The sequence below is a fragment of the Oreochromis niloticus genome, linkage group LG15, assembly GCF_001858045.2.
Source record: "Oreochromis niloticus isolate F11D_XX linkage group LG15, O_niloticus_UMD_NMBU, whole genome shotgun sequence".
Taxonomy (NCBI): Eukaryota; Metazoa; Chordata; class Actinopteri; order Cichliformes; family Cichlidae; genus Oreochromis; species Oreochromis niloticus.
This window is the reverse complement of record NC_031980.2, coordinates 9,217,698-9,233,063: the sequence shown is the minus strand read 5'-3', so window position 1 is coordinate 9,233,063 and position 15,366 is coordinate 9,217,698. Positions and strand designations below refer to the sequence as shown.

At 40.2% G+C, this 15,366-nt stretch overlaps 1 protein-coding gene across 1 annotated transcript in view; it reads right to left on the bottom strand.

The window, feature by feature from the left end:
- Nucleotides 1-279: 279 nt before the first annotated feature.
- The window catches only part of LOC100690064 (steroid hormone receptor ERR2), a 38,768-nt gene continuing 23,681 nt past the window's right edge, over nt 280-15,366 (bottom strand). Inside the window, 5 exon segments of the mRNA XM_005460271.4 lie at nt 280-1,963; nt 4,773-5,042; nt 14,719-14,880; nt 15,220-15,243; nt 15,246-15,329. Of these exon segments, the coding sequence (XP_005460328.2) occupies nt 1,719-1,963; nt 4,773-5,042; nt 14,719-14,880; nt 15,220-15,243; nt 15,246-15,329 (785 nt within the window). The 3' untranslated portion in view covers nt 280-1,718.

The window sequence follows — 15,366 nt, the reverse complement described above, 5'->3', positions numbered from 1 at the left end:
TCAGTGAGATATATAATTTTCCACTACTGTTGCCACTAAGAATGAACTCGGAAAGCCTTTCAGGTTGTTCTCAGACAAACAAGTGTCGTTATTGTGATTTGGGTGAAAAGAAAAAGTAAGGAGAAAAAAAAAGTGAGGAAAGTAAGGATCATAATGTTTCCTGACACTAGAAAATCTGGGTATAATTTTGCATGTTGCATATAAACTTTTTCCTCCCTTCATCTCACTTGCAATATGATCTTACGGTACAACCACAAATTGCTGTCTACAAAGAGTCTGTTTTTTTTTTTTTTATCAGTTATCCTGATAACAAGTCATGTAAAGCATCATTTTTTTAGTTTAACATACCTACATCAAAGCACAGGATGACACTTAGTTGAAAAAAAAAAAGACTTCCCAACAAACCAACTGGGGCATTATGACAAGCATGTGAACGCACAAATTAATAATATTAATTGACTGTAGCCTTTATATCGACACAAACGATGTTAAATTAAATAAAACTACCATGACATAAACCTGCAGAAACCCCCCCCCCCCCAATGATGTTAAAAACTGTCCATACTTTACACACGTATTCAATTATGGGCTATCAATATAGTGACACTTGTTGTATTGAGAACAAACTAAAACAAAGGTGGGCAGGGTTGACACAAGAAAAGGCAAAGCCTGTACAAAATATCACAATCTAGCGCACCATTGTCAACAAAAAGCTTTTGAAACAAACTGAATGATATTGTATAGTTGCTGAAGTCTTCATATTAGGGGTGTCAGTTTGCATTAAAGGGCGTATTACATTGCATTCATTTGTTTAACTTCATTCTTAAATATAGCTTATCGTTATCACGTGCAGGTTTCACAGTACGTTTAGTTGCCAATAGATGTGCATGAGGACAAAGAGAAGCGAAGGAGAAGTTTAGCCTCTAAAAGCAAAAAGGACAGACAGAGTGAGCTGATACAATACTCATTATTGCCACATTATTCATAGCTGTTCAGTGCAAACTCTCAGTGACCTCTGATCACCAGCCAACCACCGTCCTTCTGCAAGCACCAAGTTGACCGAACCACTGAGCTGATGAAGCTTCTACGAGGTAAATATATAACGAAGAAATGGAGAATCTTACTGTGACGAGTACCGCTGTCTTCGATGGTCAATACAAGAATATGTCTAACAGTTCTCCCCCCCCCAACCCCATGTGTCCAGTGCAATTTCACACAATATACAGTACACATATTATATGTAGACCAGTTAGAGACTATTGCTTTAACAACTTGCGATGAGAAAACGTGAGAGAAGGAAATAAAAACATGTAACGTGGCTACGTGGCTGTACAGTTCTTGAGGACATTTATATTATCACATTTCCATTTTGAGATGAAAATAAGATAAGAAACAAATTCACAGAACCTTCAGGTGATATAGAGCAACGGGTCTCTGGTTATAACAAGACCTCGGCTGCCTGATTTCTGTACACAACATCTTTATATACATCATCGTGATCCCCTGTCAATCAGACTGATAATTGCCCACCTTTTAAAACTATTTCAAGTCCCTTTTACCTTTAAGTTTAGTTTTGTTTAAAAGTGTTAAAATGACTCCAAGCTTCATCCTTCTGCTGTCAGTTGGCACCACCTTTATTTATTGATTTATTTTTTAATGGGCTGTCCCTCGCCTCGGACTGGGTGATGCAGCTGCGCGTCAAACACCCGGCCCGGGTGTCAAGCCTTGGCTTCCAGCATCTCGAGGAATAGTTTGTGCATGGGGACTTTGCCCTGCATTTTGATGCTGTAGAAGTGCTGAACGGCCTTGGTGGCAGTCTGACGGAGCAGAGGCAGGGTCATGAGCAGCTTGCCTGCCCGCCGGGGGTCCTCTGGGTGCTGGGAACCCTCAAAATCCTGCAGGGCCTCATGTAGAGAATCCTGGAGCCTTTGGACAGCCTCGATATTCTCTATGTGCATGGAGTCTGGATCGAGAAGAAGAAAGGCGGAATGACAAAAAAGACACATCAAATGTTTCATATCTATATTGACAACAACTGCATGTTTTGCAGCTGCATCATCTGGTTTTAAACTTAGTAGCTTGTATATGCAAACATGCAATTTTGCTTCTTAGTGCTTAATGACGCTCCTTAAATAAATGACTATGCATGGCTGGGAGTCTCAGGAGACATAGGCAGAGAGGGAAGTACAGTAGGTATATATAAATATACAGCAGGAGAGGAAAAAAAAGATTCATTTCTTTTGGTATCATGGACCACATACATCCCCCCTGCTAATGAATTCAGATGGCTGCATTACTAGGATATCGTTCAGCTGAATGATGGTGGCAGATGGGCTTCATTTCCATAAGAAAGAGCAGTTGGCCCCCTTATGTATAGGCTCTAAAATAAAACCAGTTGAGACTTATTAAAAACTGCTCTCTACTATATATCTCTACTCTATAAGTCTACATGTTGGAGGAAAAAAAAGAGAGAAAAAAAACAGGCTTGTCCTCCGAAGGACGAGCTGACAGCGAGCATTTTAATGGACAAGCAGTGGTTTGCTTTCAGCCAATTTCACTGCACTGACATACTGTGTCAGGTCTAATCTGTGTATGCATCATATCCACAATTCATTAACTCACAGATAAAGCCGTGCACAACGCAAATGCGAATTCAATACAGTATTATAATCAAATCTCACAGAATGAGATAAACTCGTCCTACCCTGGTAGTGATACGGAGTAGCGCTAAAGAGAAGGCAAACACGGCTGCTGATTGAAGTGTAAGTGAATGAGATCAGCTCTGCTATGTGTCATGAAAGTTGTGGCGTGAAGTAAGACCGTGTATGAACATGTAAATGAGGCAGAAAAAAGGGAAAGTACAAGGCTAATTATGTTCCTAACTGACTGATTAAGTCTCTTTTACCAGTCGCCTTCTGTGTAAATTGCATTTCTATCTTGGGAAATTAACTAGGCTATGTGGACCGCACATGTGTTCCAGCACTCTTCATTTGAAACCTTCATGTTAATGCTGATCTGATCCTCATTAGGCTGCACGATCATGTGTGTGCGCGTGCTCAGATGTGAGAAAGAGAGTGGAAAATAAGCAATATGTTTTTAAATGGGTGCACGCGTAAAGCATGAGTGTGTTTGTGCGTGTGTGTTTGTGTGTGTTTAAGGAGGCTGGGGCTGGGGGAGGAATGCAAAACTAACTTTGAAGAAACAATTTCCATGTAATCCGTCAGCAGCCTGGCGTCAATCCCGTCGATACTTTGCTAATTACAAAATCAATGGCCATGAATTTCCACAGCTGTCACACCCAGAGGACCACTGGAGCCGAAGCTCGCCGAGACTGTGTTCAAACGAGCCGAAGTCGCCCCCTCGCCCTCCCAGAGCAACCCCTCTGAACCCTAGCCTTCCTCTCTCTCTCACACGTCTTCCTTATACCTTTACCTCCCTGTTTTTCCATCACCTCCCCTCCTATTTATCCCCCACTTTCCCATGGAGTGTTTGTCATCAGGAGACGAAAGCTCTGGGCTCAGCATTTTTCATTTTTTTCAGTCAGGCAGGAGAAAAGACTCCTAACAGGCATTGATTAGCGGGGGACAGGCCCAGCCTCATGAAAAGCAAACTGTCAATACGGGCGCAGCATCTTCACACTGGAACAAACGAGGCCCGTCGCTCCCCGACGCTCATTCCACTCCACTTAACACATTTTATTGACAGCCCCTGTTTTTCTAATGAAATGCTAAATATATCTCCCTCGGCTGTGGCGCGCTGGCAGCTACTGTTATGGAGATGGAGAGAATGAGAGCGCAATGTGACAGTCACACACACACACGTGTACATGTATCTGCACACAAATTAAAATATAGCTACACACACACACACACACAGACACGAAGACAAAGTTAAATTAAAAAAAATCTTGATCTTGACCTTTATGTCCTCTCTTATCGGGGATCTTTCATTGTGGGGGTGATGGTGCCACAAGATACCGATAACCACTCGGCATTTTCTTTCCCGGTGTTTTATTTCTTTGTTTGTTTAATTAAATGCCAACTGCCAGGCTTTACTTGAGATTTTATATAAAGATGTACCTTCCTGTCTATGTCATTACTGCGGAGAAAATAAAGGCTATTTGGCAAAAGTGACTAATCTTCCCACTTTATTAGGTACACTTCATTTTAATAAAATCAATAGCTTGACCACAAATATTACATGATTAGTTTTCGATTACTTGATTACAATAATTTAATTTATTTAAATTTTATTTCTTTAGCGATAAACTACAGTCACCTCAAGGTGCTTTATTTTGGAAGGAAAAGAGCCTCCAGAGAAAACCCCAACAATCAGATGATCCCTGTGAAGCAGTTGGCGACAGTGGGAAAGAAAAACTCACTTTTAACAGGAAGAAACCTCCGGCAGAGCCAGGCTCAGGGAGGGGCAGCCATCTGCCGTGACTGGGTGGGGATAGTAGTCAACGCAAGTATGCCAATAAGCCACTACTATCTCTGGGAGTTTTAAATAGATGATTTTTGGAAAACTTAAACTGTTCGGAAGCCAAGTACAATAAACAGAACTTGGTTTAGGATGTAATCCCATCATTTTGACTTGCATTCAGCAACACGATCCTGCTCTGCCTCCTTATTGATGCACTATGATGTTTATGAAGATCCAAACCCACTACTCATCCAACATTTCTATGAATTTGAGCCTACAATATTTGTGCTGTTCACAAATTCATAGACTAGGATTGTGAATTTAAGTCCAACAGGTGAATGGAAGATTACCTGAGTTAGAGAGTGCAATGGCTTTGAGCGTAACAAATTCCTCCTTCTCCATGCGCAGCTTCTTGTAGCGTCGGACCAATGGCAAGATGGCAACATGAAGGTCCAGCAGGCCTGAGATCCTCGCCTGCTCCTCATCTACCACGTAGTCCTCCGCATACATTATCTCATCCTCGCAGGGCAGTGAGCGAAACACAATGCTCAGCACCAGGATCTCCATCCAGGCACTCTGCAATAGACTCATCTGGTCTGCCAGCGAGAGTGTGGAAAAGCCTGCAGGAGTATAAAGAAAATATATGTCACATTTGAACATTTTCTAGGTACTGCTGAGCCCTCACACAGAACAACCATGTGACATAGTAAGAGGGCAGCCTATTAACCCCCCTGCTCAGTTGTTGCCTCTTTCAGTCCTCTGTGTGCTTTATGGGCTATGTACAATTGCTGCACAATCCTCAAAGAAGTCCGACTTGAAACAGAGACCGACCACTGTATGCAGTGGCTTTCAGGGAGCAATATAAATCAGTCAGGAGCAGAGGCCTTTGAAACATGAGCCAGGGCTGCCTCAGCCATCAACTCAGTCCTTCTGCAACCCACCGCATAAGCACATGAGACCCTGCTTAGTGAGGACAAATCTAGACTTAACACTGATTATATCGTATCATTGTCAGAGTAAGGACGGGTGAATAGACATTCACTTCTTCTTTACAACAACTTCAAAGTTAATTCTGTCATTTAAAACAAACTAAATTAATGTACTGAAATTCCAACTGAGAAAATAGGAAGGAGAAAAAAAGAAGATCGTGTGGATTTATAATTAGACTTCACTATTTTATAGTTTTTCACATTTTCTAAGAGACTTTTCTGGGATTCTTCCACCCTTTTCATAAAAGGGTAAAGAAAAAACTTTCAATCAGCATTCAAAACACTTCTGAATCAAAAACCTCTGTTTGCATCAGAAAGACCATCTGATGATTTTTTTTTCCTTTAAAGGAAGCAACTGAATGTACCTTTTATCTATAGTATAAGATCTAGCCTACAGGTTTATAATACTTATATACATAAAACATTTACTACAACAAGAAACTCTAATATTACATGCCCATGTTACGGTACTTTCTGACCTGGTTTTGCTGTTGGCCATTAAATTAAAATGATCAATGCTTTATATATTGTAGCCCCATAAATGCACAAATTGGGTCATTTCAGCCCACTGCCAGATGGTTGCTATGCAACATGATGATAATATATCATGTGTAATTCCATTTTTGTGGATATAAATGAGATGCTAATGTTGTGAATTGAAAACAATAGGATGATTTCATGCGGTATTGTGGATTGTTGTACATTAAAGGCTAAAAAGGTAATTTTAGTCATTTGCAATATGGTTGTCATGGAACCTGAAGGTATCGTAGTATATCATACATAACTTAAGTTTTGTGGATGTGTTATTGTTGTGAAACTAAAACTATAAAATCCTTTTATAAGTTGCTGCAGCTTCAGAAATGCTAAAAACAAATCATTTCAACCTGTTGTTAGCTGGTTGTTGGGCAATATGATGACATCAGAATATCTGATATAGATAACAACCTTCAGGTGTATCAGATGAGCCTGCGTACCAAGTTTAGTAGCTCAACTCCTGATTATGTAGGAATTGGCAGCAAAGAAACAAACATATGGACAGACATACACAGATTTGTGTATCATAGTAAAATGTCTTTTTTCCTGTGCATGCACAATCATTCCCTGTATATGAACATGGTGTCTCACCCTAATCCTGTTCCTGCCTATCACATTGTTCATATTCTTTGTTGGCATCAACTTTCAACTCTGCTTTTCTGGCTGTGGACTCTGAACTGGTATTTATTGGTTAGTTCATTCACAGGAATTTTGAGCCATCATGATTAAGAAACTGGATCTGCTCTGTGCTCTGTGGTGTAGTTCTCCCAACAGCATTTACCATCATGTATCACAAGTGTATTAATGTGCTGATTTTCAGTGTGTGAGAATTTGTTTAGAGTTTTGCAACTGGAGAAATCAGGTCTGTATATATACTGAATTAACATAATCACTGGGATTGGGATGGAATTATGAAGGGGAATGCTTTAAATGCAGCAATGTTAAGATCCAAAAACAAAGCACACATGCAGGCTCCTTCCTGTGTTGTTCAACCTTTTAAACTTGGTGTGGCAATTCATCCAGATCTCGAGGTCGACCCATCAACTTTCACCTCTAACATTCACACACACCACATCAAACACCTGAAAGGACCTCAATGGCCACAATACCTTTCACTACTCTATGGTGAATAGGAAGGTGACTGGGGGGTATTGACCAGGGCCTTGAACTCACCACGCTGCTTACTTAAATCTTGAAACTTGTATGGATCGGAATCGGACAGGTTGACTTAAAAGGGGTCCTCCCGATGTTTCTTATCAAGCAAATAGAGGAACGACGGGAAGCGAGAGAATGAAGCAGAGAGAAAAGAGTGCTGGGGGTGTCATTGATTAGTAGATTGTAATCAGTCCACCAAATGCGAAAGGGTATCGATCCAAGCCTCAGATCTGACAAACAGACATTTGATGGAGGACATCCGGTACATGTTTAGTGGGGGGAAGAGAGGACCACAGGATCACTGAATGTAGATATCAATGCTGTGTCAGGAATTCATGAGTTTACTTCAGATTCTCCAAAGACACTTCTGCAAGAGAAATGAATGGCCTAAATTTGGTGAAGCTTATTTAGAATAGTGAGGCAGGACAAAATAAGTCTGACAGTTAGAAAAAAGTAGCATAGTTACATACAGAAACAACCTATTTAAATAACTGTAAAGCAAGAATACTTCAGGCTAAAAATCATGCTTAGCTGCGTTTAATGTAGCATACCTTTAATATACTGCCTCAACATAAAGCCACCAATTGTGCAGAATGCCCTCCCTTTGTGATGCCAAAAGCTTAGTTATCATGGGCATCCTGTAGTGTCAGGCATCAGGACATTGGCAACAAATGCTTTGAGTCTTGGGAGCTGCTGGGTGTGGCCTTCGTGAACCTGGACTGTTTTTGCATGTGGGACAGATGCTCAACTGGACTTTGTAGTCCAGATAAAGTCTTTGAGCTCTTTGTAAAATTTTGGAACTTGCGGCATGTCAAAGTAACATCTGCACAGAGGCCAGGACTAAAGGTTTTCCCAGCAGAACATTGCACTGTGCTTTTCATTTTGTGACTCATTGGTGAAGACATGTATACATTTCCCTTATTTTCCCCCAGCACCCCTGGCCCCCTTTTTCTTTTCTTTTTTTCAAACACTCAATTTACTGAAGCAATTTAGTGACTTCCTGGTTTCCCTGGGGTTCGCCTGGAGCTGGAAGTGCGTCGCCTGGAGGTGGCTGAGTTAAGTGTCACTGTGGAGGATGAATCCCCCTGATGAAATATCAATATTTCACCCTAGTGATTTGATGCCGTTTGACCAAACATGACACAATACTGAGCAAACCAGGCGATGTCAGTATCTCTGAGTTTGCAGTCTCTCTGTATGGAGATGAAAAACATGAACAGCGATGCTGTTCTGCTAAACTACAGGGTTTTTAGAGTATTTATGGTTTACTTGTTAGCTGAATAAATCAAAATCCTTAATTTTACATCCTATAGGCTTTACCATTATGCGTCTTCAAAGTGTAGTGACTTAGACATCTACTTCACAAACAAAAGGTTGCTGGTTCCATTCCAGTTGAGACAGAAATGCCCTTTAGGGTTGCATCAGAAAGTGACCCTTGTGAACAAAGAAGCATCCGAAAGTAGGTTTAGGTAAAATTATTTTAAACTTAAAGTGATTTCTTTAAATGATTGAATGAATCTAGACTATTGGAAAATGTCTAAAATACACTTTCAGTGCAAGAGAATGATAAATACAAATTATACTACTTATAGGGCTTAATGAAGCATAATTTTTGGAGGTTACAGTTCACTTCAATTCAATTACATTTTATTTATATAGTGGCAAAAAACAACAACTATCATCTCAAGGTGCTTTATGTAAGAAGACCCTACAATATTTCATCAAAAACCCAACAACCCAACAATCAGACAAACTGCTATGAGCAAGCTCTTGGCGACAGTGGGAAAGAAAAAAACCCTTTTAACAAGAAGAAACCGCCGACAGAACCAGGGTCAGGGAGAGGCAGCCGTCTGTCATGACTGGTTGGGGGTGAGGGGAGGGAGACACGACAAAAGATATTATTAATCTCTGGCTCTCTTCCAAAGCATAACTAATAATTAAATGCAGAGTGGTGTATAAACACAGAGTAAGTGAAAAAAGGTGAGTGAAGAAGAAACAGTGCTTCATGGAAAGCCCCCAGCACCCTAGGCCTACAGCATAACTATGGGAGGATAGAGTCACCTGATGTTAATACTAATCTCAAAAGTATAGAGGGTCGTTGAAAAAAAAAAAATGTAAAAAAAAAGTATTTAAGACTGAATACATGTAAATAGAGGGTTACTCAAATACCCATAAATGCCTAAAACTCAGAAGTTACTGCTATCTCTTTTAAGTTAAGTTTTGCTAACGAGGCCATTTTTGACCAAAGTATGTCTTTTACCTCTTCACTCTGTGCATTATTGCCAAAATTAGGAACACCCTGTCTCAGATACTAGAAGAACTAGTCCAAACATTTTTCATTTCCAGGCTGGACTCCTTGTTACAAAAATGCCACAGCAAGTATACCAACAGGGACTGGAAAGAGACACATTCTCTACTTTTATGACTAAGCTTGACAATTTTCTTTTTGATAATTAAACTGGCTCAGTGACCCAGAACACTCCATGCATTTATCTGCCACTACTGCATGCCATTAAATTTGAATCTTCTCTCTCCTCTAGCTTGTGCTTTGTACTCTCTCTTTGCACCTCTCTGCACAAGCTACACATTTATGATCTGTAGTTACGAGCCCAACTAACCTGCTCAGTGTTTATAGTGTGTTATTGCTCAGCGCTCATCTCTTCTCTCGCCACTCCCCACAGCTGACTGAGGCAGATGGCTGCCCCTCCCCGTCCCCCTAGTTCTGTCTGAGGTTTCTTCCTGTTAAAAGGGAGTTTTTTCTTCCCATTGCCAAGTGCATGGCTACAAGGTTTGTAACACTGAAAAATTTTGATCCAACTATGTAAACTGCTGTTTTTTTTTAGTGATCAAATACATTTTAATGTTAATAGTTAAAACAAGATTTACTAAGCTGACAAAATGTAATCAAAATGAATATTTTTAGCCTTAAAGAGAGAGACAGTAAGTATATAAGAAAATGCATTTAGCATTAAAATAAATCAGGACTATTTTTTTGCTAACTTTAAAATCAAAATTAGAAGTATTTTTGTTGCTTCTACATTCATCACACTGTCCACTGTTTTATAACCATGTTGTGCTCCGCAAACTGTGGAGCAGTTTTTGTAGTAGTGCATTGACCTGCAGGGGGAGGCTGTTGTTGTGCGTGTGTGTTTGTGTGTCTGTGTGGAGAGGGGTGTTGCCGTTTCACCAAACACATTACAGTTCTGTCACACTATAAAAACCCATATTTAGCCAATGTAGCATGTGAGTCAGCAATATGTCTATTTCTTTAAAGGTCCCCAGGTCCCCAAAAAAGAACTATTTGGCAGGGTTCTGGTAATGCAACAAAAAAGTACAGGTGCGTGTAAGATAACTGAGGCCCTGCTCAGTACAGTGAGGAGACTGAGTGGTTGGCAGTGAAGCTTGAAGCTGTCATTGAGAGCGAGGTCTAAAACAGACAGCAGTTCACTCTCTATTCATTTAGTATCATTACAGGCCTCCTAAGAGCCCTAATGGGCCTAATAAAAAGACAGAGGTAATAATGAGACTTGAGGGCCCTATATGAGCAGGAGGAGTAGGAGAGGGAGAGCCAGGGGAACAGGAGAACAAGGAAGCCAGAGAGTGTGTGTGAAAGATATTATGGCAGAGGGTGCGCGGGACAGAAACAGAGAAAAAGAAAGGAAAAAGAACGAGCATTAGATAAAGTGAATAGAGGGCGCTGTACGCTGTTGACTTGAATGTAGTCTACGCTTTGTGAGGTGGTCTGTGTGTGTGGTTACAAATCAAGGGCCACAATAACATGTCTCCTATCATGTTCTTGAAGCCAAAATGTGTGTTTTTGGTTTTATTTTTAAAAACTTCAATATTTTTAATTGGCTCATTTGCACACAAAAAAACCTAAACCAAACTAAACTGTGAGGATTAAAGATTGATCAAATTACTTCTTTCCAGTTGTAAAACACAAATATTTAAGCCTTCACAATGAACACATGTACCACAAAACCTAAGGAGTATTACATGTTTCTTCCCAGCTCTCCACATGTGGATGCTGAAGGACTTTTACATTAATGGAGCGATCTGCGCTAATGACTCCTATTACCTCATCGTTAAGGCCATTTGCGCAGTGGGCTATGAGTGTAATGGAGGGAGTGGACTGTTAAACTGTAGGGACCCCTTTTGTCTTAATTGTTACTTGGTGACACTTTGACCCAGTGGCCGCGGGTAAAATGTCTCCAGAGTGTCACGTGCCGGCTTTAATAACTCTGACAGATCTGGATTTAGATCTTCACACCATACAGGATCAATACTTTATATATATATACACACAAATGTAACAGAGAATAAGGCAAAAAACATTACAGTAAAATTCATTACAGGCCCCATGGGGCTCCATTAAATTGAGGAATTTGACTGTAGTTACCCTATTTGGCTTTTTTGTGAAAAATACACCTGAATTAGATTTTTTCCCTTGTTCTCAAGATGTTGGATGGAAAAGAGGTCAGGAGCAAAAAAAAAAAACACACAAAAAAAACTGTGCATTTGGGTCAGGGAAGCTCCTTTTGTTCCTGTTAAGGCTTGTTTCTCGATGTAAACTCTAGAGTGGTGAGACAGCACGTCTGTCTCAAACCAAAGCAACTCTCCACGGGCTAATCGTTTAATCAGGCTTCTCTTTTCGTTTGTAAAAACATTCATCTAAAGTTCAAAGGGCTGGTTTGGGCTCAGCTCATTTTGGCAAACATCAAATTGCAAAGTCCAAACAGATGACGTAAGCTTTCCCCAACAGGTAACTTCCTTCATGTTACTCCACTATGCAATTGAGCTGTTTTCAGACGGTTGTCCACTTGGCTGACTGTAGATGAGGTGGCTAGGTGCCCCACAAGTGGAACACAGCATATATTTGAGAACCACTCGTCTACAGCAAATTGACACATAATGTGGAGGAGTTGTCTCCTATTGTCATTCTCCATTCCTAAACTTTTCTTACCACTTGGGCCTCAGTTACACAGGACTGTCGACGACCATCTGGCAAACACAGGTCATAAGGTTGCTAGGTAAGGTCCCTAGTTAGTTGCCATGGCTGTCAGTAGTTTGCATGGAAGTTGCCAATTTATCTGCAAATGCTTGCAGACATCTCTCTGAGCTTTGGTTAAACTTAAAAAAGTACATCGCAAACCAGAAATAAAAAATATTTACCTTTAGAGTAAATTTTCCAGCATCAGCGAGTACATTTCAAAAGCGGCAACTTTTACTTTGAAGGCAAACAACAAAATGACATATAAGTGTCATTATTTATTAAACAAAGCCAAAATGCAAAATAAATACGCCCCATGATTCAGTAGTTAGTAGAACCAGCTTTAGTGACAATAACTTGAAGTAACTGTTTTCTGTATGACTTCATCAAATCATTGTAACCTTCTTTACGGTACTGATTTAGCCCACTGAGATTTGTTTGCTCTCTTAAGGTCCCCTGCATATCAATGAGACTGAGGTCTGGACTTTGACTGGGCCATTGCAACACCTTGATCCTTTTTCCATCCGTGAATGAGCTTTCTCACTGGAGTTCAATTTTTTTTAAAAATTACTTTAACTCTTACCAGACTGATGAGCAAGAACATTCCTATGGACTCAAGCTGGGGTCAATAAATATTTTGTACTTATAAATCAAACACGTAGTTGTGAACTGACTTTGTAACCTTTTATGTAATTTTATGTTTGCGCATCTATAGATGAGAATTTGTGTGTGTGTGTAAAAAAGATTTGTGTTTGTAAAAAATATTTACACAAGTTACAATTTTTTTTGTTAAGGTCTGCTTACAGATACAAAATTAAAAACCTTGTGTAAAACTCTGCGCTCAAGTTTCCTGGCTGTGTGTGAGTTTCAACGTACAAGTACGAATTTTGACCCAATTTTTCTTCCTTTCAGCTGATTGGTCAATGTCATGTCAATCACAAATTTAACAATCCAATCAGAGAACAGATGGGTTTGGCTGTCGGTGGGGTGCTTTACTGAGCTTTAGGTCCTGGAATTGACTATTTGAGCCCATACATTCCTGATATCTTTGCTCCTTGGCATTACGTTAAGACATACCTGGATACTACAGACCAGCAAACTGCCAAAACCTCAGCTTTCACAGAGGTGCTCACCCTCACTGATGATCAATTAATTAACTTGATAAGTAGCAGCTTGCTGCCACTTATCTTTCTATTTCCTACGGAAGCAGTAAGGATGTATTTTGCTTACACACTTCTACATCTTTTGAGTTTTTGTCAAATAAATACTGACACGGGTTACAGGTCATGTGCATTTCATTTGAGGCTGTATTTACTTAATTTTAACCAGATAATTTTTATTATGTCTTGATATGTAAAGCCACAAAATTAAAAGAGGCTGTACTTTCTTTTTCCCATGACCGTATTTGCCATCGTCTTATAATTACTCTGGGCCACTGCTCAGCAAACGATTCATAGTCTTGCTTTAAGTGTGGACGATGAGCCAGTGAATGGGACAAATAGGACAGCACTGTGCCAGCCAAAAAGGAGACGGAGAAAAAAAAAAACTCAATTGTTTTGGCAAAAATTCATTTTTTATTTACTCTGAATGAATGCATTTTTGTTTTTTTACAACTAATTAATTGTGTTTAAGCAAGCACGAGACCTTTTTTGGTTCCTTACTCTGACATAAGGATTTGCTCTTTCTTTGTTATCCCTGTGAAGTAAATGCACAACAAAAGACAACTGAAGATAAAATTTGTGTCCTGACTGTTGCCATTTATTTCAGTTAATTAGGAAACCCATTAAGAAATGCATCAGTGAAGAATATTACTTGCTTTAATTGAATAACAATTGAATTGACAACACGTGTATCTTTTACATGCTTTATTTAACCAGATCAATGGCTTGCATATACGTTGAAACCAGCCAGTGCCCCTTATGAACACGCGGAGGTCCAAAGTGTCTCCTTCAGCCGATAAAGATGAGAAGAACGGAAGATCTAAGAACATTTGCATAACAAGTCTTATTTAAGAATTCATCAACAAGGAGAAGGGAAATCCATCAGTATTTCCCTAAATAAATCAATTTCACCACAGGCCCTGTGTAGTCTCCTTAAGTAAGTAAGAGGATTGCTTTCTTTAAGTCTGGGATTGAAATGGAATACATTGACATAGGGGCGGGTCCCCCCACAGACTCTCCACCCCACTCCACCCCACCCCAGTCAAATCAAAGGTTTCAGCTGCTCTTTATTGATTAGATTTTAGAATGTGGGACTAGCTTCTCCCTTAGGTGCAGATGAGTAGCAGATGTTAATTATCCTGTGTGTGTGCATGCGTATGAGCGGGAGGGGGTGGTGTGTTATGTACAGCAGTCGGTGAAGTACTCCAGTAATCTCACACTGTAACATTTCAACAAATCAAAGAGCAAACGGGAGCAGTTTCTCCTCCGCTTTACTAACAGCAGAAGACCACACGCTAACCTCTTTTTTTTTTAGCAACTTAATAGATGACCCTACTTCTGTTTCTATTTCACTGTAGAGCAAATCTGTATAAAAAGCACCTATGTCTGAAATTTCACATTAAGACAAGTGTTTGGAAAGCCAGAGCCCTGATGACAGGTTCAGTCAAGAGCAGTCACATGTGTCTACCTGGGATATGTTTGGCCCAGCCAATGATGACCACCAGCTCGCGGTCAGCCAAGTCACACAGCGTTGTCAGAGCCTTGATGTCTCCGTCCGGCATGGTGGGGTCAGGCATGGCATAGATCTTCTCTGGCTCCACCACCAGCAGATGAGAGACGATCTTTGTCACTAAGAGGGGGAAGAGAAAGAGACGGACGGAGGGCGTGAGAGGATATAAATGTACTGTGGTGTGTGACAGTTTTAGGCAACACTGTTTGCCTAAAATATGATCATATTGTGCCACATGAATCTCATCTTTGGATGTAGATAACAATGCTCTCGCCATATTCCTCAAGATTCATTTCACAGCTTTATGTCCCATCACATTAACTAATAAAGTTAATGCTTTCTGTAATGCTCAGGTAATATGCACATTTTCACTGAGTGAGATTTTTAAATTAAAAAAAGAAAAAAGCAACAAAAAAAGCAACAAAAAAGCAACAAAAAAGCAACAAAAAAGCGACTCACGTGGTTTTTTGGCTGGAGGGGGAGGGTGAGGCCGAGGTAGGCACCGTTTTCGGCATCCAACCGCCGCTTGTACTTCTGACGCCCCCCTCTCACTCGATCGAGACGCACGCCTGCAAAAAGAATATCACATATGCATAAAATAAACCA